This window comes from Schistocerca nitens, chromosome 6 (genome assembly GCF_023898315.1).
Source record: "Schistocerca nitens isolate TAMUIC-IGC-003100 chromosome 6, iqSchNite1.1, whole genome shotgun sequence".
Classification (NCBI taxonomy): Eukaryota; Metazoa; Arthropoda; class Insecta; order Orthoptera; family Acrididae; genus Schistocerca; species Schistocerca nitens.
The window spans coordinates 658,484,786-658,511,295 of record NC_064619.1 but is presented as its reverse complement, the minus strand read 5'-3'; the positions used below and the strand labels follow the sequence as shown (position 1 = coordinate 658,511,295).

At 44.5% G+C, this 26,510-nt stretch overlaps 1 protein-coding gene across 4 annotated transcripts in view; it reads right to left on the bottom strand.

Annotated features, from left to right (window-relative positions):
* The window catches only part of LOC126263720 (venom dipeptidyl peptidase 4-like), a 358,865-nt gene that overhangs the window by 90,657 nt on the left and 241,698 nt on the right, over nucleotides 1–26,510 (bottom strand). For all 4 annotated transcript variants that reach the window (XM_049960872.1, XM_049960874.1, XM_049960871.1 and 1 more), the window contains 2 exons: nucleotides 25,696–25,919; nucleotides 6,196–6,376 (listed from right to left, as the gene is read on the bottom strand). In XM_049960872.1, coding sequence (XP_049816829.1) covers nucleotides 6,196–6,376; nucleotides 25,696–25,919 — 405 coding nt within the window. The remainder of the gene's footprint in view (nucleotides 1–6,195; nucleotides 6,377–25,695; nucleotides 25,920–26,510) is intronic.

The window sequence follows — 26,510 nt, the reverse complement described above, 5'->3', positions numbered from 1 at the left end:
GAAGTTCGTCATCCGGGAGGGGGAGGCGTTGGAAATTGCCCTGATGAAGGAGATGGAGGGTGTGGAGGTGGAGAGAGGGAGGGATACAGCGATAGAGGTGCGGCAACGGGTGGGGGGTGGAGAGGAAGGAGGAAACCAGACGGTGGGGGGGATAAAGCCTGCGAAAAATGTAAAGGATGCGGAGATGTTGGAGGAACAGGATGAGGTGGGGGAAGGGGATCAGTTCATACAGGAGCCGTGTGGGGGAAGGAAGCCGGATACGGAAGGCAAGGCGGAGCGCATGGCGTTCAAGGATTTGGAGGGCCTTGTAAAAGCGGGTGGGGGCGGAGATCCAGGCAACGCTGGCATAACAGAGGATAGGACGGATGAGGGATTTGTAGGTGTGGAGGATGGTAGAAGGATGCAAGCCCCATGTCCGGCCAGACAGGAGTTTCAGAAGGCGGAGGCGGGAATGGGCTTTCTGCTGGATGGTCAGGAGATGAGGGGTCCAGGTAAGGTGGCGGTCAAGGGTGAGGCCAAGGTATTTCAGGGTGGGGGTGAGTTGGATAGGACGACCATAAAGGGTGAGGTAGAAATCATGGAGGCGGAAGGAGCGAGTGGTGCGGCCTATGATGATTGCCTGGGTTTTGGAGGGGTTGAGACGGAGGAACCACTGGTTACACCAAGTGGTGAACTGGTTAAGGTGGGTTTGGAGGGTACGTTGAGATCGTTGAAGGGTAGGATAGAGAGCCAGGAAGGCGGTGTCATCAGCATACTGGAGAAGGTGGACTGGTGGGGGTGGCTTGGGCATATCAGCTGTATACAAGAGATAAAGGAGAGGGGAGAGGACAGAACCCTGGGGGACGCCAGCCGTGGGATAAAAGATACGGGAGTTGGTGTTGTGGAGGGTGACATAGGAAGGACGGTGCGAGAGGAAGGAAGCGACCAGATGGACAAAATTGATAGGCAGGGCGTAGGTTTGGAGTTTAAAGAGGAGACCAGGATGCCATACACGGTCATAGGCATTTTGGAGGTCAAGGGAAACAAAAATGGCGGAGCGATGGGAGTTGAGCTGGAGGGACAGAAGGTGAACAAGGTTGAGGAGTTGGTCGTCAGCAGAGAAGGAGGGTCGGAAGCCACACTGGGTAAGGGGGAGGAGGTGGTGTTGAGCAAGGTGCTGATGGATACGGTGGGAGAGGATGGATTCAAAGACCTTACTGAAGAATGAGGTGAGGCAGATGGGACGATAGGAAGAGGCGGCAGAAGGGGGTTTGTTGGGTTTGAGGAATAAGAGGACGCGGGAGGTCTTCCACAGGTCAGGGTAGAAGCCAGTAGTGAGGACGACATTATAGAGATGGGCGAGGACAGTCAGGAAGGAATAGGGGCTTTCGCAAAGGTGACGGTAGGTGACACAGTCGTGGCCAGGGGCCGTGTTGCGTTTGGACCGGAGGATAAGTTTAATGTCTTGTGCTGTGATGGGAGTGTTTATGTCGGAGGGGGGCAACTGCTCCAAGTACTGGAGACTAGGAGCAAGAGGAGCGACCGAGGTATCGGCACGTTCCATGAAGAATGACATTAAAGGCCGTACCATTTGAAGCCTTTCAGCGCTGCTACCAAGACTGGGAACAATGACTCTGGCGATGTATAGTTGCCGAAGGGAACTACTGTCAAGGGGAAAATATTGTTGTTTGAAATTATAAAGATTTTGGCAGACAAAAAATCAGTCTCATTACCTTCCTCACACATCTCTTCCTTCTGTATTATGTGCAGATTATTAGCGTCATTGATGTGTACATAGTTCCGCGTAGTCAGTGCGTACACAATGTTCCCACTAGAGCGCGCCCCGCTAAGCACAACAGCGCAGGTGCAGTACTCGTCCGTCTCTGCACTACGAGATGGCGCTGCCATAGAGACGGGCCAAATTCTGCTTCCGCTGATCCACGTATTAATATGTAACGCAGCCAATGAGATTGCTGCTAACGTAGAACCTTTTCTCGTCGTGGATCACACTCGCGCAGTGATACATGAATGCGCTAGGTATTATAACGAGTGTACAGACCTCCGATTAGCCAGTCTGCATTTGTCTGCACCGGTCTGTACCAGTCTGCATCAGTCTGTACTAGTCTGCAGTCTGCATTAGTCTGTACTAGTTCTACATTTGTCTGTACCAGTCTATAGTCAAGTTTCAGTCTACGCCTAATAAGATTACCATATTCTAGTACATAGCCATGAAGATAAATGTATAGACACTTTTGTCCAGTATCAGAGATATATGTGAGAATAAGATTAACGTACCAATACCAAAGGAACTTCAGATTGTTAATTGTAAATAGCATCCAGAACCAAGTTAAGTTGGTCACCGTCAATCTGCTACTCTAAGCGTGCAAGTGGCATTTCTATCGTCTGACCTAACGGCAGAAGATAAACACGACACGATAAGACCACGAGACATATTGCTGGCACTCGCCTACTTCGTTAGTGCGACAAGTCAAATAATCTGATGGTGTGTGTACCGAAGGTTTTACAGTACGCACACCACAGTCATAAAACAGTAGCATCACAGATACATCTACATCTACATCTACATCTACATTTATACTCCGCAAGCCACCCAACGGTGTGTGGCGGAGGGCACTTTACGTCCCACTGTCATTACCTCCCTTTCCTGTTCCAGTCGCGTATGGTTCGCGGGAAGAACGACTGTCTGAAAGCCCCCGTGCGCGCTCTAATCTCTCTAATTTTACATTCGTGATCTCCTCGGGAGGTATAAGTAGGGGGAAGCAACATATTCGATACCTCATCCAGAAACGCACCCTCTCGAAGCAAGCTACACCGCGATGCAGAGCGCCTCTCTTACAGAGTCTGCCACTTGAGTTTATTAAACATCTCCGTAACGCTATCACGGTTACCAAATAACCCTGTGACGAAACGCGCCGCTCTTCTTTGGATCTTCTCTATCTCCTCCGTCAACCCGATCTGGTACCGATCCCACACTGATGAGCAATACTCAAGTATAGGTCCAACGAGTGTTTTGTAAGCCACCTCCTTTGTTGATGGACTACATTTTCTAAGCACTCTCCCAATGAATATCAACCTGGTACCCGCCTTACCAACAATTAATTTTATATGATCATTCCACTTCAAATCGTTCCGCACGCATACTCCCAGGTATTTTACAGAAGTAACTGCTACCAGTGCTTGTTCCGCTATCATATAATCATACAATAAAGGATCCTTCTTTCTATGTATTCGCAATACATTACATTTGTCTATGTTAAGGAACAGTTGCCACTCCCTGCACCAAGTGCCTATCCGCTGCAGATCTTCCTGCATTTCGCTACAATTTTCTAATGCTGCAACTTCTCTGTATACTACAGCATCATCCGCGAAAAGCCGCATGGAACTTCCGACACTCTCTACTAGGTCATTTATATATATTGTGAAAAGCAATGGTCCCATAACACTCCCCTGTGGCACGCCAGAGGTTACTTTAACGTCTGTAGACGTCTCTCCATTGATAACAACATGTTGTGTTCTGTTTGCTAAAAACTCTTCAATCCAGCCACACAGCTGGTCTGATATTCCGTAGGCTCTTACTTTGTTTATCAGGCGACAGTGCGGAACTGTATCGAACGCCTTCCGGAAGTCAAGAAAAATAGCATCTACCTGGGAGCCTGTATCTAATATTTTCTGGGTCTCATGAACAAATAACGCGAGTTGGGTCTCACACGATCGCTGTTTCCGGAATCCATGTTGATTCCTACATAGTAGATTCTGGGTTTCCAAAAACGACATGATACTCGAGCAAAAAACATGTTCTAAAATTCTACAACAGATCGACGTCAGAGATATAGGTCTATAGTTTTGCGCATCTGCTCGACGACCCTTCTTGAAGACTGGGACTACCTGTGCTCTTTTCCAATCATTTGGAACCCTCCGTTCCTCTAGAGACTTGCGGTACACGGCTGTTAGAAGGGGGGCAAGTTCTTTCGCGTACTCTGTGTAGAATCCAATTGGTATCCCGTCAGGTCCAGTGGACTTTCCTCTGTTGAGTGATTCCAGTTGCTTTTCTATTCCTTGGACACTTATTTCGATGTCAGCCATTTTTTCGTTTGTGCGAGGATTTAGAGAAGGAACTGCAGTGCGGTCTTCCTCTGTGAAACAGCTTTGGAAAAAGGTGTTTAGTATTTCAGCTTTATGCGTGTCATCCGTTTCAATGCCATCATCATCCCGGAGTGTCTGGATATGCTGTTTCGAGCCACTTACTGATTTAACGTAAGACCAGAACTTCCTAGGATTTTCTGTCAAGTCGGTACATAGAATTTTACTTTCGAATTCACTGAACGCTTCTCGCATAGCCCTCCTTACGCTAACTTTGACATCGTTTAGCTTCTGTTTGTCTGAGAGGTTTTGGCTGCGTTTAAACTTGGAGTGAAGCTCTCTTTGCTTTCGCAGTATTTTCCTAACTTTGTTGTTGTACCACGGTGGGTTTTTCCCGTCCCTCACAGTTTTACTCGGCGCGTACCTGTCTATAACGCATTTTACGATTGCCTTGAACTTTTTCCATAAACACTCAACATTGTCAGTGTCGGAACAGAAATTTTCGTTTTGATCGGTTAGGTAGTCTGAAATCTGCCTTCTATTACTCTTGCTAAACAGATAAACCTTCTTCCCTTTTTTTATATTCCTATTAACTTCCATATTCAGGGAAGCTGCAACGGCCTTATGATCACTGATTCCCTGTTCTGCACTTACAGAGTCGAAAAGTTCGGGTCTGTTTGTTATCAGTAGGTCCAAGATGTTATCTCCACGAGTCGGTTCTCTGTTTAATTGCTCGAGGTAATTTTCGGATAGTGCACTCAGTATAATGTCACTCGATGCTCTGTCCCTACCACCCGTCCTAAACATCTGAGTGTCCCAGTCTATATCTGGTAAATTGAATAAGACTATAACATGCTGAGAAAATTTATGTGAAATGTATTCCAAATTTTCTCTCAGTTGTTCTGCCACTAAAGCTGCTGAGTCGGGAGGTCGGTAAAAGGAGTCAATTATTAACCTAGCTCGGTTGTTGAGTGTAACCTCCACCCATAATAATTCACAGGAACTATCCACTTCTACTTCACTAGAGGATAAACTACTACTAACAGCGACGAACACTCCACCACCGGTTGCATGCAATCTATCCTTTCTAAACACCGTCTGTACCTTTGTAAAAATTTCGGCAGAATTTATCTCTGGCTTAAGCCAGCTTTCTGTATTGAGGCTGTTGCCCTTTCTGTACTTGCTCAAGGCCATCTAACCTAAAAAACCGCCCAGCCCACGCCACACAACCCCTGCTACCCGTGTAGCCGCTTGTTGCGTGCAGTGGACTCATGACCTATCCAGCGGAACCCGAAACACCACCACCCTATGGCGCAAGTCGAGGAATCTGCAGCCCACATGGTCGCAGAACCGTCTCAGCCTCTGATTCAGACCCTCCACTCGGCTCTGTACCAAAGGTCCGCAGTCAGTCCTGTCGACGATGCTGCAGATGGTGAGCTCTGCTTTCATCCCGCTAGCGAGACTGGCAGTCTTCACCAAATCAGATAGCCGCCGGAAGCCAGAGAGGATTTCCTCCGATCCATAGCGACACACATCATTGGTGCCGACATGAGCGACCACCGGCAGATGGGTGCACCCTGTACCCTTCATGGCATCCGGAAGGACCCTTTCCACATCTGGAATGACTCCCCCCGGTATGCACACGGAGTGCACATTGGTTTTCTTCCCCTCTCTTGCTGCCATTTCCCTAAGGGGCCCCATTACGCGCCTGACGTTGGAGCTCCCAACTACCAGTAAGCCCACCCTCTGCGACCGCCCGGATCTTGCAGACTGAGGGGCAAATAGTAGTGAACACTGGCGAATTGTCAACGAATGGTCGTTCTCATGTGTTCATTTCTATTCAATGCAGTGGTAAACTAGGCTTGAAGAACGTACACCATGCGACTGCACTCTGTGACTTTGCAACCTATGAGCAAGTGACTTTGGCCACGTGAAATACCACGCTCACAGACGCCGCTCAAGCTGCTGTGTCATAAGACGAGTGAGTATCGGTCATCTTTGGCAGCTTGTGCCATGCTGTGCGTTGTTGATACACCCCGTCTCTGTCACACTGCAGCCACGCCAACACCACGTGGGTAGCCCATGCACCTGAAAGGCTCAATTGTCTGCACTCACACGCTGACGATGGCTGGCCTCTTCTCGGAGCCATTGGGGTCGAGGTCCGGGGGAAGCAGGAGGCGCACCTGGGCTGCCACCCCTCCCTCCACCTCCACCCAGTCTTCCAGACGCCCTGGCTGCAGCCTAGATTTCAAGAACTTCCGCAGTTCTTTGCTGTTTGACGTCAGTTTCGTGTCGCCTGTAACACACAAGGGGCAAAAATATACATATGTTTCGTGATTTAAAGAGGAAACGGTACCGAAACAAACTTAGCACACAGGTAAAAGACTGTAAAAAGCAATTTAGAATGAATATCATGATTTCAAACGACTATAACTATCTAATGTATAACAATAAATCGATAAGAATTACGGATAATGTAAAGGAAATTTTGAATAAACTTCACATACTTCATAGGTTTTCTGAGTGACTTCTCTTGCTCACTCAGATAACATCCAAGGGATAATCGTTTTCACAACGTATACGGTATAATAAGTACAAGTGCAGGTATTTTTATGTGTGGTAACTTGATATGTGCAAACACCATTGCAAAGGTTGTTTTTCTCTGTATAAAACAGTCTTTCCACAATCATATCACAAAATTTATGACCTGATGCCTTCTGCACAGTCATAGCTGCACCACTAAGTGGACTATGGCTGTCAGTATAGACTAACTGTTTTGCATCCACACTTCACACTTCAGCATCCGACCTGCCCAGGGGAAATCAACCATTAATGGCTTGCTTTTTCACATGTTCTTGGAGGTATTAACCAACATAAAAGCCTATGACTTGCAATAGCTATAATTAATAGTTTTCAGATGACGTAAATACTGATGTAATGTTGATCTAAAAATACACGTGTTGTCCAGAAAGTAAGTTCCGATCGGTCGCGAAATGGACACAACAGTGAAAACCTGATGAAGCTTTGCACGGATGTGTTGGGTAATGTCTCTAGTATGACTGCCGATCGCATCAAGACGCTCTTTTCAATTGTGAGCGCACTGTGGGCGATTAAAGGTGCCTAGAACAACGATGTCTCCCGCCAAGTTGGAGGGCCCGCTGAGAGGCTTCGCCTTAATGAATGCAGCCCACCTAACACGACTGCCACGCACTTCCTTCTTCATGGCAGTTCTCAGCCGCACTCAGCAGGGGCAGTGAAGACACTCCTGCAGCCTTTTCGATAGGTTCCATCACCCACAACACATACCTAATTGGCTCATCTAAGCATCATCTCTATTCACATGAAACGCTGGAGACGAAGACGACACTTGGGCGCAGGCTACACGCTATAGACCAGCGCAGAGAATTATCGGAAAGCACAGGCGGCTGCCTTCGATGACTATGGCGTTGGAAATTTGGTATAACGCCTCGACAAATGTCTAAGCCAGAGCGGCGACTATGTAGAGAAGTACCTGTAAAGTGTAGCTAACTCTTGCGAATACAATGTTTCTGATTTTCGCTGTGGTTTCCATTTAGCGACTGATCGGAACTTACTTTCTGGACAAACCTCGTATATGAACATCCATTTCCCATATTTATCCTAAATTGATTTCCAAGGACTAGTTTGAATGAAATGAGACTTCTATTAAAATTAAACCGACGCTTTCCGTCGACACTGGGCATCGCATGAAAGAAATGATGATTTTGTTAGGCTGACCCCAGATACACAACGCCAAAACGAAACTGCAAATACCTACTGAAACACTAGAGAAAATGCGCCTGACAACTCTTAGGAGAGAGACCCTGTATAGTTTATCTCTGTGAACACAAAGTGACATTTTTCAATACATAATGTTAACCACACCAAATGCAAGCTCTTAAACGCTTCCTCCAGCCGTTGAGCGTGCTGCTCTAGGTCTTTAGAAAGCACAAAAATATCGTCATGTCACTTTTAATACCGTTATCACTCCCTCTAATAATCTCTGGAATATGGCTGGCACATTCTTAAGCATCTGTAAGCATTTGTTGATATTGGCTATGTCCCCACGGAATATAAAAGGAGTCTTCAGGTGGTTTTCTGAAACCGTTTCCAACTGCTGATGCCCACACTTTAAATCCATGATGGAGAAGTATCTACTCATATACAGGCCCAGGCTGCCTAACATTTTTTTATATGTGGTACATGGTACGCCTCCATCACCGTTCTTGCATTCAGTCATTGGGTGCTTCCCTTCGAGTATCACTCCCCTCCGTAATGCCATTCTTCAGATAAATTCCTCCATTATTGGTTACAAGTGCTGATATATTCTGTATAACATAACTTCTTGTATACTGCAGGATCCAAGAATGCTTCCACTGACTGGTTTAAATTTTGGGACATCCCATTAAATTGTTCCCTAAAGAATGTAGCACTATTCTGTTTGTAGCAACACTGTTATTTTCCATTTTTCAGTTGTTCAAATGGGTGTGTCTTATTCAGACCCTTGTGATACATCATGTATGCCTTCACCTCATCCACCAATCGAAAATGATAACGTAAACCCGCGCGGGATTAGCCGAGCGGTCTGAAGGCGCTGCAGTCATGGACTGTGCGGCTAGTCCCGGCGGAGATTCAAGTCCTCCCTCGGGCCTGGGTGTGTGTGTTTGTTCTTAGGATAGTTAAGGTTAAATAGTGTGTAATCTTAGGGACTGATGACCTTAGCAGTTAAGTCCCATAAGATTTCACACACATTTGATAATGTGCAGATCTACTTTATCTAACCAAATGCCCAGACTAGCAGCAGCTTCAGGACTGTCGACTAATGCCAACACATCCTCACTCGCTTTTCCGTGAAAAAGGAACCACTACACCAGTCACATTGGGATCCACAGAAGGAACAGTTATAATGAATGAAGGTTTCGCCTCTCCATCCCAGGTCACCCTACGTGTGAACGTTCTAGTGTTGATTGTAGCACGTGCAAGACCACAGTGAAAGTAAATGAACTCGAAGCACACACTGCGGCGAGCATGTTAACATCTCCATCCGCACCACTTCGCTGTCAGACGAAGACTGCCCCTCCGACTATCCGAGCAGATATCCAGGAGTGCCCCAAATCTTCATTTATCTTGATGTCGTCACATTCTGTTTCTCCGCATAGCGCAGTGCTAATTCTAATGACGCCATTCCATCACTCTGTTGGCACCAAGATTGCCCACTTCACCATTAGAATCTCTGTTTCCTTTATACACCATTTCCACATTCTGATCGTCCTGGTTCAGCCACATTTCCACTTTACTGTCGTCTGCATTTTCACACGCAGAAAGACGTCGGATGAGATGTAACAACTCATCATTTTCGTTTTCATCTGACAGAATATCATTGTTTCTTTCGTTACTTTTTGTGTTCATTATGTTTTTCTAAGAGATTTTCCCAAGATTTTTCTAGATTTTCCTATTTTAAATGATCCAAAGTTTCTGAAAATCAGTAAACAACATTCTCCAAATTAATTTTTTTCGGGACAGCTTGTACTGATTGAGGTTCGTTTTTTGTAGAGTGCAGAAGTAATTGCAACAAGTTAAGCCGATACTTTTCTTTCAAACACGCCAGCGTTCCTTGGTTCATTGGTTGGACAAGGACAGTAATATTGGGAGGAAAAAAAAATTGAGGAAATGTCTCCACTAAGAAGATCTTCGGCTTTGGGGTGACATCCTGCATTGTTTACAGTAAGGATTGCCTTGAATGGTAATTTGTTGCTTGTTAAGTACTTTTTTGTCTGTGGCACAAATATGTGAACAAATCACTCCTTAAAAGTTGGGAACGCGGATAAGCTACTACGAACAGCATAGTGAAGGCATTATTCTACCGAAGATAGACACGAAGCCCACGCTTACCACAGTTGTACAAGTTTATATGCCAACTAGCTCTGCCGATGATGAAGAGATTGAAGAAATGTATTGTGGGGCGGCGAGTAAGAAGAATTGGGAAAGATTTTAGTTGCTGTATAAAAGTTTGCAATGTTGAAGCAGCTTCTGGCTGTTAGAATGTTGTTAATGCTGTCTTTCGCCGTTCTCAACACTGGCTCTCTATTTAGCATTCTTGACTCCCAGAAAGCGATTTGACAAAACCTGAAGCCTGTAAATAGAGTTCCTAGTGCCCACTTGTCTGAGAAATATTATTATAGCTGCAGCTTATAGCTCTGAGGAACTAGGAGATTGTCCGGGATTTCTAATCAAACACGATATTTCAAAATAGTTGAGTATATTCTCCTAATCACAAATACACACACAAGTATCCCTACAACCTAACTAACAGAACAGTTCAGAGTCTATTGCGCTGATGCAACTATAAATGTCCGAATTAAATGTTGAAATGAATGCTCGCCATAATTTGATGAAATATCTCATCAAACGCCACGCTAAATTATTGGTAGAATGTCTGTCCCGCGACGGCACGTGAAAATACGACAATACGCAAACTGAAGCTAGATAATGAAAGTCACTTGAAATGATTTCATGTTTCCGCGCATCTCTAGTAACTGAATACGGCACCCGAGGCTGTTCTTCGCAGTGATACCGATGCGGCGCGACAGCCGACACAGATGGCGTGTCATTCAGCGTCTGGAGAGAACTGGGGCCTTGCTTCCTCGCACAGTGCTCTTATATATAAAGCCGCGGTGCGGACGGCGGAGGGAACGCTCGATCAAGTCGGCTGCCTCGACTAGCCGCTGGGCTAGTAACGCACCACTTCAAGTTACATAATAAATTCTAGCTTCTCTTGCTGAAGGCCGATGAAGCTCCTAATTTATATATGCATTCAGCACGTAGATAAGTATTGACAATAAAATTTTGACGTGGCTAAGTTAAATAACTTGGGCGAGAGAATTTATTTAATTGCACTGCACGCAGAATATGAGCTCTGAACTGTCCCTTTTGAGATCCGCTATCGCTATAATTTTATAGATATTCAAAAGAAACTTCTCACATATTCATTGTCATAGCGGACCTCCAACCTATTTAAATCTAAACATCCTAGCCTTAATTCTTAACCTACTTAATCTATCTTGCTTCCTTCAGTATTGAGACGAAAACCACAAAATCGTGAATCTCCACTAAAATCTTAATTTGTGAAATCCAAAGTACAGTTTTTATTAAATCATTATGAAAGATGAATCTAAATATAAATTTTGAAGTCTCTAGCTCTTTTCTGTTGCGCCAAATATTTTTGCAGAAAAACGTCCAAATTTCGGAAATGGCTTAAGTTATCGAACTGATTTTTAACACACATTAATTTATTATTACTTCTGACATGATAGAACAGTTTTAGGTCATTTGCTTGATTTTTAAGGTATTGCGCAACATTTATGACGTCAGAGCTAGTTACAGCAGACTGACTGGCATACAATGATGTGAATTTACTACAGCGTGAGTAGGCTGCTTCCCTACAGTATGATGCAATAAAAGAAATTATTCAGATAGTTAAGAGACGAAAATTTAATAGTCATGGTGGACTGGACTGCGATAGTAGGTAAAGGAACAGAAGGAGAAGTAGTAGGTGAATATGGACTGGGGGTAAGGAATGAAAGAGGAAGCCGCCTGGTAGAATTTTGCACAGAGCATAATGTAATCATATCTGACAGTTGGTTTAAGAATCATGAAAGAAGGTTGTATACGTGGAAGAGGCCTCGAGACACTGGAAGGTTTCATATAGCTTATATAATGGTAAGACAGAGATTTTGGGACCAGGCTTTAAATTGTAAGACATTTCCAAGGGTAGATGTGAACTCTGACCACAATTTATTGGTTATGCAGACTAAAATTGAAGAAACTGCAAAAAGGTGGGAATTTAAGGAGATGGGATCTGGATAAACTGAAAGAACCAGAGACTGTAGAGAGTTTCAGAGAGAGCATTAGGGAACGGTTGACAAAAACAGGGGAAAGGGATACAGTAGAAGAAGAATGGGTAGGTTTGAGAGAAGAAATAGTAAAGACAACAGAGGATCAAGTAGGTAAAATACGAGGGCGAGTAGAAATCCATGGGTAACAGAAAAGATATTGAATTTATTTGATGAAGGGAGAAAATAAAAAATTCAGTAAATGAAGCAGGCGAAAAGGAATACAAACGTCTCAAAAATGAGACTGACGGAAGTACAAAATGGCTAGGGCAGGATGGCTATAGGACAAAAGTAAGAATGTAGAAGCATGTATCAAGAGGGGTACGATAGGCACTGTCTACGGGAAAATTAAAGAGACCATTGGAGAAACCACCTGTTTGAATATCAAGAACACAGATGGAAAACTAGTCCTAAGTAAAGAAGGGAAAGCTGAAAGATGAAAGGAGTATATAGAGGATCTGTACAAGGACGACGTAGATGAAATGGGAGTATGATACTGCGTGATGAATTTGACAGAGCACTGAAAGAAGTCGAAGCAAGGATCCATTAGAACTACTGATAGCCTTGGGTGAGCAAGATGTATGAGACAGGCGAAATACCCTCAGACTTCAAGAAGAATATAATAATTCCTATCACAAAGAAAGCAGGTGTTGACAGGTGTGAAAATTACCGAACTATCAGTTTAATAAGTCACGGCTGTAAAATACTAACACGAATTCTTTACAGAAGAATGGAAAAACTGGTAGAAGCCGACCTCGCGGAAGACCAGTTTGGATTCCATAGAAATTTTGGAACATGGGAGAGGCAATACGGAACCTACGATTTATCTTAGAAGATGGGTTAAGGAAAGGCAAACCTACGTTTCTAGCATATGTAGACTTGGAGAAAGCGTTCTATAGTGTTGACTGGAATGCGCTCTTTCAAATTGTAAGGTGGCAGGAATAAAATACGTGGAGCGAAAGGCTGTTTACAATTTGTACAGAAACCAGATGGCAGTTATAAGAGTCGAGTGGCACAGAAAGGAAGCAATGGTTGAGAAGGGAATGAGACGGGGTTGTAGCCTACCTCCGATGTTATTCATTCTGAATATTGAGCATGCAGTAAACGAAAGAAAAAAAAATTGGAGTAGGAATAAAAATTCATGGAGAATAAATAAAAACTTTGAGGTTTGTCGACGACATTGTAATTGTGTCAGAGACGCAAAGGACCTGGAAGAGCAGCTGAAAGGAGGATATGAGATGAACATCAACAAAAGCAAAACGAGGATAATGGAATGTAGTCCAGTTAAATCAGGTGATGCTGAGAGAATTAGATTAGGAAATGAGACACTTAAAGTACGAGTAGTAGATGAGTTTTGATATTTGGGAAGCAAAATAACTGATGACAAAATAACTAATGATGGTCGAAGTAGGTAGGATATGAAAAGCAGACTCGCAATCGCAAGAAAAGCGTCTCTGAAGAAGAGAAATTTGTAAACATGGAGTATAAATTTAAGTGTACGAAGTCCTTCCTGAAAGTAGTTGTATGGAATGTAGCCATGTATGGAAGTGAAACAAGGACGATAATCAGTTTAGACAAGAAGAGAATAGAAGCTTTCGAAACGTGGTGCTGCAGATGATTGCTGAATATTAGATGGGTAGATCACGTTATTAATGAGGAGGTACCGAATAGAATCGGGGAGAAGAGGAATTTGTGGCACAACTTGACTAGAAGAAGGGATCGGTTGGTAGAACGTGTTCTGAGGGATCAAATGTATACACTAAGCAGATTGAGAAGGTTGTAGGTTGCAGTAGTTATTCGGAGATAAAGAGGTACAGGATAGAGTAGCATGGAGAGCTGTATCAAACCAGTCTCTGGAATGAAGACCATAACAACAACAACAAAACCTGTAAGGCCGGCATCTATAGTTTTTGAATCTCTTGGACTTTCAGCCTTCCCAGTTAACAATTTATGATCTCGAGAGGCATTGCTCCAAGTTAGGATCGCTACTCTTATCTTTCCATTTCTTATAGCATGGAGCGGAAGCTTCATTTTTGGCTGCTAGCGTTTCAGTTGGAAACATTCTATACCTTAGTCCTATCTCACCACAGTTATAAAGTTGATCCAGTGACTGATTTTCTTGGTTTACTGTAGTTTTTTTACTTTCCCTTGGATCACTTTGACAGTTCTGTTGTCAGCAGATAGCATTTCATCACAGATCTGAATCTGATGCATGCCATGTCTTCAGTCATCTCTTGATTCATCAGACCTGCCGTGTAAGACTTCGTACACAATGATAAGGAGATGTCGGGTGTATAGTGGTGCAGGATCTTTCGTTGTAGGAAAGCTGAACAGGAGCAGAAACTATTAGTGAACAAGTTAATACAGCAAACAGAAGATTTACGTAACTTTCATTTCTCCAAACGTACAAAGACTCATTACAAATAATATAGCAAGAAACTGAGTCCGCCGGCCGCTGTGGCCGATCGGTTCTAGGCGCTTTAGTCAGGAACCGCGCTGCTGCTACGCTCGAAGGTTCGAATCCAGCTTCGGGCATGGATGCGTGTGATGTCCTTAGGTTAGTTACGTTTAATTAGTTCTAAGCCTAGGGGACTGATGACGTCAGATGTTATGTCCCATAGTGCTCAGAGCCATTTGAACCATTTTAAATTGAGTCCAACTATCTCAGTATCAACAAGGATCAGGCTCTCTGAATAAAACACGAATGATGGAGTCTGAGTCGCGACTAGATGGCGTCTACACCGCATCTCGTTAGGGAATAGGCACCGAGTGTGAACGGGCTGACTGCCACCAGCCGTCTTACATTGCGGCGGCTGAGAACACTTGTAGTACAGAGCCACTGGGGGCGAGGCTCAGTGGGCGTGCTCCATTGAGCCCACCAGAACCCGTATGACCACTACTGGCGACTGAAGGAAACTTGCAGTCCCACTGCCTACTTTGATTCCAGTGGGATGGTATCGATACATTATACCATAGGACTACTTATTGGGCTTCCTATAGCTCGCTGATTAGTAAACCACAAGTAAAGGGCTTCACTAGTCTTTTAGTTGTGTGGTTTTTTTATGGTTTTACGATCCGTGAATTTTTATGTTATTTAGAAGAAGAACAAGAGGCAACAGCACTGCTTTGGTTTGGTTCTGTTACGTCGCCAGCCACGTACTGTTGCTTCACCTACACCTAATTCTGCTGTTACCTTTTTTTGTAGTCTCCTCACTTTCCCATATTTTCAGTGCTAAAACTTTCACCTCCAAAGAAACAAACCTCCTCTTCTATTTTGAAGAGTCAGTGCTCGTATTCGCGAAAAATGGCAGAAACAATAATACTTGTGTACCATGACCCCTCTACACATATACACTGCACTGAGACTGAGCAGAAAATAGCTGATTGGCAGTGAGTGAAACAATAGTGACTAAAGGGGGCACGATCGTAAAAAATGTGTGCGCGTGCATCTCGACCGCCCATCACACCGACGCCCTGCGTATTTTCATCAGTGATATTCTTTTCATTTTTTTAACATGGTAGTCATCTGTCATGCACCTTAGATTAAACGGAAGATCGGATTGCTGAGGCTCGAGTTACAGAAATTTTACTGCATTATAAGCAGTTTGTGGAAGATAACAACGTCTTACTCCTCTTTCAATTTCAAACGAGTATTTGATACCACTCCTCAGATCCATGGCTGCTTCCCACTATTCTCTGAAATTTCATCAGCTAATCTGACACCGCTCAGTCAAAGGCTTTTTCTATACTGACAGAAAAAAGTCGCAACACCAAAAATTAAGTAATGTAGAGTAATGAACTTTCGAGAATATATCTGTCTAAGTAACATATTTAACTGATTAATATTGCAAGATCACAGATAAATGCGAACGAGAGATAAGCCATTGCAGATGTGACATAACCGTTGTAACCACCTGAATATTGAATACAACAATGCAAACGTGCTTGCATTGTGTTTTACAGGTTGCCGGATGTCAGTTTATGGGATGGTGTTCCGTGCTCGTTAGTCTTGGTCGCTCAATACAGGGACGGTTAATGCTGGTTGAGGAGGACACTGGGGTTCTCGTCCGATGATTCTCCGTAGGTGCTCAGTTGTAGACATATCCGGTGTAAGAGCATGCCAAGGCAACATGTCGATACTCTGTAGAGCACGATGGGCTACAATATTGGTTTGGGCGAGCATTATCCTGTTGGAAAACACCCCCTAGGATGTTGTTCACGAATACGATAGTCTTACCTCTCAGCAGTCCCGTGTGACGATCTGGAGCCCGGTCTTCTTGCAAACGTACATTACTGTGACAACCACTGCCAGCACTCATGTAAAGTGGTTACATTCCTGACAAATCTTTCTGCAGCATCGTGGAAGGAACATCCTGCTTCTCATAGTCCTATTACACGACCTCGTTCAAACTCGGTAATGTGATGATAATGGCATCTTTATCATCTTAAAGGCATTCTTGACTGACATCAACTGACCACGTCCAGTGTCAAAGATGCCTGACGCTCACGACCGTTAGAGCGTGTATTTAAAGGAAACTTGATTTGCGTCCTCATAGTGTTGCTACTAACGTCCCTCTAATGCGACTGGCAAGAAATTTGAACAGACATCATCTTTTAGACATAGAAACAAGGCTAACAACTTTCGTCTATGACGCACAACTCCTTGGTGTTACGATACTCTTTTCTGTCAGTGTAGATCTGTGGAGCACAGACTCTTTCCGTTCCGTATTGCTATATATCTTTAACCAATTATTTTAATTAATCCCAGGCATCTCTTGCACTCCTCCCTTTTATGGAACTAAATTCTCTTCCCACACATTCTATATCTACATTTACACTTTGCAAACTGTGTGTGACGGAGGGTACCTCTGGTACAGCTACCATTATCACCCTTTTCTGTTTTATTCGCGAATTGTGGATGGGAACAATGAATGTCTATAAATTTCGGAATGAGCTCTAATTTCTCTGATTTTCCTATCCTGATTAATTCGTCAGACGTTAGGTGGGAGGAAGTAATATGTTACCTAAGTCTACCTCAGACATGTGCTCTCCGAATTTCAGCAGCAATCCTGTCCGTGACACACTACACCCTTTTTGTAGCGACTATTACTGAAATTTGTTGACACCCCTTTTCTCTCTTTTCAGTTAATCCTACTTGGTAAGGGTCCCAGACACATAACCAGTACTCAAAAACTACCTCAGACAACCGTTTTAAGGCACTTATTTTGTGGGTGAGTTATGTCTCGTTAAGATTCAAGCAATAAGTTCCATCCTGATATGTGCTTTACCTTCAGTTATCTTTATGTGGCCATTGTTCCACACGGTTACACCACGTATTTTACAGTTGTTACTGTCAATAGCGAGTTTTCACCAATGGTGTGATCGAACAGTAATGTATCTCTTTGACTGTTTTCGAACAATGTGTTACATTTGTTTACGTTCAGGGTGAACTGTAAGTACTTGTCCCAGTAATCAATCTCCACACGTCTTCCTACATTTTGCTACCGTCTTAGGGCATTACCACCTTCCTGTACACAAAATTTCGTCCTGGAGCTTTCGACGTTATCCATCGGTGTTGGCCACAGAGTGCAAAACTTCACGCATGCGCGGCGAGCTGCATGCGTGCGGTCCTATGCTCGTCCTGTGTCGGCACTAGTTTTGGCCACTGTTTCTATGTTTCGATACAGTGTATCGATACGTGGAACTGTTTCAGTGTTTCGGAACGGCTGTGGTTCACTGTTTTGAAACAGTGGTGTTTCATTCCGCCTCTGTCTCTGACAACCGGACCAGATTCGATCTCGAGCCAGACACAGAAACTGTATCGTTGTTTCAAAATAAGGCTGTTTCAGTCCACCTGTGCCTGGAACGGACTGTGATGTTTCATTCCGCTCTGTGTCGGACGAGATTCGGGCTCGGCACAAGTACTGAAACACAACATACAACTTCATAAAACACTTTCAAGAGTGTCGAAATCTTTTTGACAGGCAATAGCATGAAGCTTAAGATATCCGAAAATAAAGCTTCGTTTCTAGTTGACTGTCCTATTCCGAAATGGCGTAACATCTGCTTTATAAACACTAACCACACAATAAAACAACGCATACTATTCACATTCAAAATAATAAATATGTGAAAATCATTCAGTTAAATTACACTTTTTTATAACATACGCTTCTCTGTTCATGTACAGTAATCATTTTAAGAAACACAAGTAAGCCTACAACATTTTGAATAAAAAAAGGCGTAGAGTGACAGTTATTAGACATATACATAAATTTGATGTAGGTATAATTGCAAGCAATCTGTCTAACATATCACTTATAGTGTAATGGTGAACGGGAAGGGCTGCGGAGCATGGTGAATTTATAGTAACGGTTCGAAACACCTTGAAAGACAAAAATTTTTTCTGTTATATTTTGTTACACTCCTGGAAATGGAAAAAAGAACACATTGACACCGGTGTGTCAGACCCACCATACTTGCTCCGGACACTGCGAGAGGGCTGTACAAGCAATGATCACACGCACGGCACAGCGGACACAGCAGGAACCGCGGTGTTGGCCGTCGAATGGCGCTAGCTGCGCAGCATTTGTACACCGCCGCCGTCAGTGTCAGCCAGTTTGCCGTGGCATACGTTGCTCCATCGCAGTCTTTAACACTGGTAGCATGCCGCGACAGCGTGGACGTGAACCGTATGTGCAGTTGACGGACTTTGAGCGAGGGCGTATAGTGGGCATGCGGGAGGCCGGGTGGACGTACCGCCGAATTGCTCAACACGTGGGGCGTGAGGTCTCCACAGTACATCGATGTTGTCGCCAGTGGTCGGCGGAAGGTGCACGTGCCCGTCGACCTGGGACCGGACCGCAGCGACGCACGGATGCACGCCAAGACCGTAGGATCCTACGCAGTGCCGTAGGGGACCGCACCGCCACTTCCCAGCAAATTAGGGACACTGTTGCTCCTGGGGTATCGGCGAGGACCATTCGCAACCGTCTCCATGAAGCTGGGCTACGGTCCCGCACACCGTTAGGCCGTCTTCCGCTCACGCCCCAACATCGTGCAGCCCGCCTCCAGTGGTGTCGCGACAGGCGTGATTGGAGGGACGAATGGAGACGTGTCGTCTTCAGCGATGAGAGTCGCTTCTGCCTTGGTGCCAATGATGGTCGTATGCGTGTTTGGCGCCGTGCAGGTGAGCGCCACAATCAGGACTGCATACGACTGAGGCACACAGGGCCAACACCCGGCATCATGGTGTGGGGAGCGATCTCCTACACTGGCCGTACACCACTGGTGATCGTCGAGGGGACACTGAATAGTGCACGGTACATCCAAACCGTCATCGAACCCATCGTTCTACCATTCCTAGACCGGCAAGGGAACTTGCTGTTCCAACAGGACAATGCACGTCCGCATGTATCCCGTGCCACCCAACGTGCTCTAGAAGGTGTAAGTCAACTACCCTGGCCAGCAAGATCTCCGGATCTGTCCCCCATTGAGCATGTTTGGGACTGGATGAAGCGTCGTCTCACGCGGTCTGCACGTCCAGCACGAACGCTGGTCCAACTGAGGCGCCAGGTGGAAATGGCATGGCAAGTCGTTCCACAGGACTACATCCAGCATCTCTACGATCGTCTCCATGGGAGAATAGCAGCCTGCATTGCTGCGAAAGGTGGATATACACTGTACTAGTGCCGACATTGTGCATGCTCTGTTGCCTGTGTGTATGTGCCTGTGGTTCTGTCAGTGTGATCATGTGATGTATCTGACCCCAGGAATGTGTCAATAAAGTTTCCCCTTCCTGGGACAATGAATTCACGGTGTTCTTATTTCAATTTCCAGGAGTGTATTTATTCGAATTATTTGGCGATAATTGTGAGTCAATGGGCCTATTATCCACAATGATCCCTTTGTGCGCATGGAAATTAGCAGGATGGGTATATTACCCATACCAACGGAATGAGGGAATCCCAGTAGCATATCCGTAGTTTCTGCAGTTTGCTCCCACCTTCAGTTCCGTTCGTGGTGGTTCTTCTGTCTTCAGCTATGGCTGTCCTCAGCCCATTGAAAAGTATGAAAGTCACACGACACGAAAGCAGTGCATTTGCTGCAGGAAATACGAAATTGCCAATTCGCCTAAGTGATAGTTTCATACTTTCCGCTATATGATTAGCGCTCTTGCACCTAATTTGTGTTTATATGGACATACTTATACAGTAGACATTCAAGATGATAAAATGTGTAGGTTTATTAGATTACAAAACACAAACTGTTTCACTGATTCGAAACAGCGTATCGAAACATTACATTGTAGTGTTTCATTTGTTTCGAAACAGTTACGTGTTTCAGTTTGCCCATCTCTAGTCGGCACGTCTCGGCTTTGTTCGGTAGTTCTCGGAACTACTCGGTACAGCGCGGCATTTCATTGAGAAGTGCGATGCAACACGGTTTCGTTCGGCTTTTGGTGCGACATTTTGCGAACGGCACGACTTTCTTCACTTCTGCACAATCGTGGTGTCACCTCCGTTTATCCTTCGCTATTTATTCGTGGTACAAACCAACCAGAAAACAACATTGAAAACAGGTTTTCACCTTTTCAGTACAGCTTTCTGCATGGTTAAGCTTGTATTGTGGCGTTAAGTATCCTTTTCTTACGTTTTCAAGTCAGCAATGGCGTATATTTTTCTAACTAAATAGCGTGTATGCCATGTGATGCTGTCACAATAGATATTTTTCCACTGTGAAGATAGTAGTGGTCGAAACCGATAGTGAATAAGTGTACTGTAAGACAGAACAGTATGGGTCATGCATTTGCCCAAAAACTTTAAAAAATGAATGGGAATGGCAGAATGGAAGGATGAGAATTCTCAGTATCACGCAATCGCATAATCGACAGATACTGCAGATTTGCTGTAGAACAGCATTAAAACACAATGCAGAAAGAATTTAAAGATTTAGTTACCTAAGAAAGAAGAAAAATTTACAACGCTCGACAGACAATTTGAACAGGATCCATTGTTCTGTACACCAAGTAGCACTTTGTGTTGAATTAGCAGGCACGGAGCACGTGATGAAATCGGTCGTACAAATAGTAAATTTTCTGACGTTGCACGCATTATTACATCGTCAGTTGCAACATATTTTGATGGAACTGAACGAAGAGTATGGAGACGTTACGTAGTACAGCAATGCACGGTGGTTAAGCCAAGAGGCATGCCGGGAACGATTTTTTGATTTAAAACCCGTAATTGCTGAGTTTTAGCAAAAAGGAAAGCAGGAACGAAAGTTAAAGCACCCAGAATAGATTGCAGACATCTCACTTCAGGTGTTCTTGACCGCCCCACAGCAAGACGCTGCAAGAAGAGAAACAACTTATTTCTGATTTGGTAACGATGCATTTATAGAGAAAATCGCATTGTGGTAGGGGCAACTACTGACAAAAAATCCATCCAGTTTCTAAAGCTTTGGTGGAGCGGTTCTAGGCGCTTCAGTCCGGAACCACGCGGCTGCTACGGTCGCAGATTCGAATCCTGCCTTGGGCATGGATGTGTGTGATGTCTTTAGGTTAGTTAGGTCTCATAGTGCTTAGAGCCATTTGAAGCATTTCTAAAGCACACTGTTGTTCAAGAAAAAGCGAATTTTGAAGAATTCATTGTGGCATTGAAAGAATTACAGGAATAGTTTTCTAAATGTCTTGAGAACACCGCCAGTCTAAAACCTGTGTTTGAGCTGTTTTCGAGACCATTTCCCATTTCAGTTGAAATTTCCCATGTACGCCTACGCATACAAATAGAACCGATCGATGTTCGGTGCAGTTCCCGTTTGGACGACTAATTCTTTTCCGATAAAACTTTTCAGTAGTCCCACGTTGTTTTCCTCGGGAAAAGTTTCTACGTCTCCATAATGAGGCTCCAAACGTGATCCAATGTTTCGATTAACATATGCGTTAGAAACGTTTCTTTCGATTATGAAACTACAGAAACTAAGTCACGATTACGTAGCAACTGAAGTAACAATTATCTGAGATTCTGTCTGCGTCTGTCCGTAAACAGACAGTTTGTAGCAGATATACATTTTATTCCGTCCTCAGTGCACCAAAAATAATTAAATAACACCGAACATGTTGTTCGTTTGTGACCTATGTTGTTACGAAATGTGAGACTAAGCCGCATGCGAGATGATCAGCGTTCCATCTAAATGCAATACGATTGTATTTTTCCTCTCTTCCCCTTCCTCTTGCTCAGACAACGTGATGTGATGGTGGGGAAAGTGTGCAATCAGGTGGCGAGTGCACTGACCCACGCAGAATTCTTGGCCATCCCTGCATCAGATTATTCATATAACGAGTGTTTGTTTTCACTTGAGTCAACTAAATATCTAAGTGAAAAGTTAACATTACTAATGGGGATATGTGTTTGTGCTACAGCTGAGTGTCTCCTAAGCATCCATCCTGCATGGGCGGGATCAACCTTGCATTTTCAAATGGGAACCTTCCATTTTTATTGCATACTCGGATTCTACGCCAGAAAATAAGTACAGTTAATTCAACCACTGTTTTCTATTCGTCGTATATGGCGCTTTAATCGACAAATATTAGGTGTGCCTGCTTTTGCAGTTAAGAACCGAGATATTTGATTCTACATTTCATTTACGATTTATATGTTGACCTTTGTGTTCTACCTGTTCATATTTATGTTCGAAATTTACTTTAGTGTTGCAAATTTCATTGTACAGTATAATATGGTCAACCATTTCAATGGCTGGTTGGAAACTACGTTTAGAGTGATGTAATGCTCTTCTGTTCCCATAGGGATGTTTGATAGCGGTGAACCCCTGTCTCTCGCCATTCAGGTGCTTGATTTCATTGAGTATTCATGGCAGCTGCGCCTGCCATTATCATTTCATGAACATTTTACCTCCTTACAATGGTTGTGGTTTGTATTCCGCCGGTAGCTGCATAGTGGCCAGCGCGAGAGTTCCGGCGGTTGGATGGAAGCACACATTGAAATCATTCACCCTTTTAGTGGACTTCGAGGGCGACCACCGAAATCAAGCATTCCGATGGTTGGGGGACTCACCACATTCAACCCCGTAGGGAACAGAAAACTACGTTATCATAAAGGTAGGTTATTTGCCGGAAATGTTAATGACGAACCATTTTATCAGTAATATATTATCACATTTGCAACATTCAACCAATGTTTGAACATGAGTATCATCGTAAATGAAATGTAGAATCAAATGCGTCGCTTCGTAACTGCAAAAATAGACACAACTGATATTTGTCGTTTACAGCGCCTTCTACCACTACAGGAAACAATGATTTTGAACTGTACGTATTTTTTGGTGTAGAATCCACAAACGCAATAAAAATGGGGAAGGGGGTTGTTCCCGTTTGAAAATACAAAATTGACCCCACCCACGCAGGACGGGTGGTTAGGAGGTGTCCAGTTGTACCACAGACAGATGTCCCCTTGACTAATATTAACTTTTTACTTAGAACATTTTTTTCGTACAATGGTTTTCCAGATATTTAGTTGTTTCAAGCTAAAACAAACACCCTTTATACTGTAACCGAAAACGGTTCTTGAACACGTACTTGGAGTACCAAAGAAATTACCTTTACTTACGTAGATTCCGTTCCATTAAGAATAACTGAGTTGTCTGTCATAGGAAGTTCCGAAGCCAGCCACAAATCTGGTCCAATACACGGTACGCTAGCATTTTTGTCACTCTACGACAGCAAGGAATTTCATCTAATGCCTTTCGAAAAGTCGAAGAACACGAAACTAACCTGGGCGCCTTTGTCTACTGCGCTCTGCATTTGACAGATTAACAGAACGTTCTCTTCTATTATATTAGATTGGCGCATAAGTTCATAGCGTATTTGTTTTGCTAGGTTCAAATGGTTGAAATGGCTCTAAGCACTATGGGACTCAACATCTGAGGTCATCAGTCCCCTAGAACTTAGAACTACTTCAACCTAACTAACGTAAGGACATTAAAAGGAAAGTCAGCGTTGGCCGTAATATTGATCTTTTATTGATGGCCAAATCGATTTTCAATCATGTAGTGATCGTCTTCAGTGCTGTGGTGTACAAATTAAACTCATAGACACTGGTATCTAGTTATCACTAACCAAAGCTGAAAAGCGATCACAATTTAATTTGTACACCACAGCACTGAAGACGATCACTATGTGCTTGAAAATAGATTTTGCCATAAATAAAACAGCAATATTATGGCCAACGCTGACCTTCCTTTTAATTTAACATATATGGTCGTTGTGCACACAGCACTCCATGGAGTCACCAATCAATAACCTAAGGACATCACACACATCCATGACCGAGGCAGGATTCGAACCTGCGACCGTAGCGGTCGTGCGGTTCTAGGCTGAAGCGCCTAGAACCGCTCGGCCACACGTTTTGCTGGGGGTATTCTGGTTGCTATGGGTTTATTTCTCGATTGGCGTTTTTTATTTGTAGTTCAATGTTGCTATTTGTGTTTACATATTGTCAGTTTGTGATTTGGAGATACTGAGGTGGAGCTCTGGTCGGTAGAAAATGGAGTGCCTGCTGAAATGTAGGGTTTCGCAGGAATCGAATGAAGGGTAGAGCCACGGGTCGTAACACATCTGAAATGTAACGTCCAGTGTTCAAAGTGCCGTCAGTGCGAACAAGAGGTGACCGAGACGTGTAACCAATGGCACCCAGTACCATCTCGCTGGACGATACGCCAGTATGGCGATGACGAATACACGCTTCCAAAGTGCGTTCACCGCGATGTCGCCAAACACGGATGCGACCATCATTATGCTGTAAACAGGAGCTGGATTCATCCGAAAAAATGACGTTTTCCCATTCGTGCACCCAGGTTCGTCGTTGAGTACACCATCGCAGGCGCTCCTGTCTGTGATGCAGCCATGGTCGCCGAGCTGATAGTCCATGCTGCTGCAAACGTCGTCGAAATGTTCGTGCAGATAAGATGCCTGTCACCTCGACTGCTAGTGGTACGAGTCCGTTGGGACCCAGCACTGCGTTGCGTATTACCCCCCTGAACCCACCGATTCCATATTCTGCTAACAGTCATTGGATCTCGACCAACGCGAGCAGCAATGTCGCGATACGATAAACCGCAATTGGGATAGGCTACAATCCGACCTTTATCAAAGTCGGAAACGTGATGGTACGCATTTATCCTTCCTACACGAGGCATCGCAACAACGTTTCACCAGGCAACGCCGGTCAACTCCTGCTTGTGTATGAGAAATCGGTTGGAAACTTTCCTCATGTCAGCACGTTGTAGGTGTCGCCACCGGCGCCAACCTTGTGTGAATGCTCTGAAAAGCTAATCATTTGCATATCACAGCATCTTCTTCCTGTCGTTTAAATTTCGCGTCTGTAGCACGTCATCTTCGTGGTGCAGCAATTTTAATGGCCAGTAGTGTGTTATTGATGATTCAAATCTCTGTTATGTGTATCTGTTGAGTTTAATAAACTTACGGAAGAACGCCACGAAATTTTTCACCAACCCAATACATATCAACCTAGCAGTCAATAACCTCAACACCGTTTGCCAGCATGAGAGATTATTCTTGTTGATACGTATTCTGTTCATTTCCTGGTATCTGATATTAATTGGAACCATCGCCGTCTTGCCTGAAGGTGGTGTTAATACAAAACGTAAATTAACCAGGCGTTCTCACCATCGGGGGCAGCAGTGGTCAGTAGCCTGGAGAAACGCGGGTCTGGCCCGACGCACAAGAGGCCGAACCACTCGAAGTCGTCGCTGAAGGATGCGTCGGCCCGTTGGCAGGGGTTGCCCTCTGGGCTGGTCAGGGCGCAGCTGAGGCAGCGGGGCTCGCCGCCCTCCTCCACGGCGAATATCTGCCGCGTGGACGGCCGGCCTTCCTCAGTGGCCTGGTAGTACCTGCAGGGCGCACGTGAAAATCTTCACACAACCGCACACCGACTACCCTGTGAACTCACCAGACCAAATATTTGACAGTCCATTAAAAGCGCACACTGGTCGTTTTGAAATGCTGTAGGTTGTGCATATCCGGTACCAGTGGTCATATGACTGCTACACTGACGTAAGTCATGGCAGTGGAGTGGTGTGTATGGGCCGGTATGTTGAGTAATGTAACTTGTTAAATATTTTATGTTGTGTTAGCAGAAGAGCCAACCGTGTTACTAGTGGAGGCCGAAATGCATGCGTTTTAGCTCAAGCAGGCTGGTGTGAGGAGGGAAGGACTATACTAGTAGGGGGTCAAGGAGTGTGCCGGGCCACACTGCATTGTTGCGAAATTTATTCAAGATGGCGGCGATGACGTCATCCAAGATGGCGGCATGTAGACTGTGGTGTCACCGCCAGACACCACACTTGCTAGGTGGTAGCTTAAATCGGCCGCGGTCCATTAGTACATGTCGGACCCGCGTGTCGCCACTGTCAAGATCGCAGACTGAGCGCCACCACAAGGCAGGTCTCGAGAGACTGACTAGCACTCGCCCCAGTTGTACG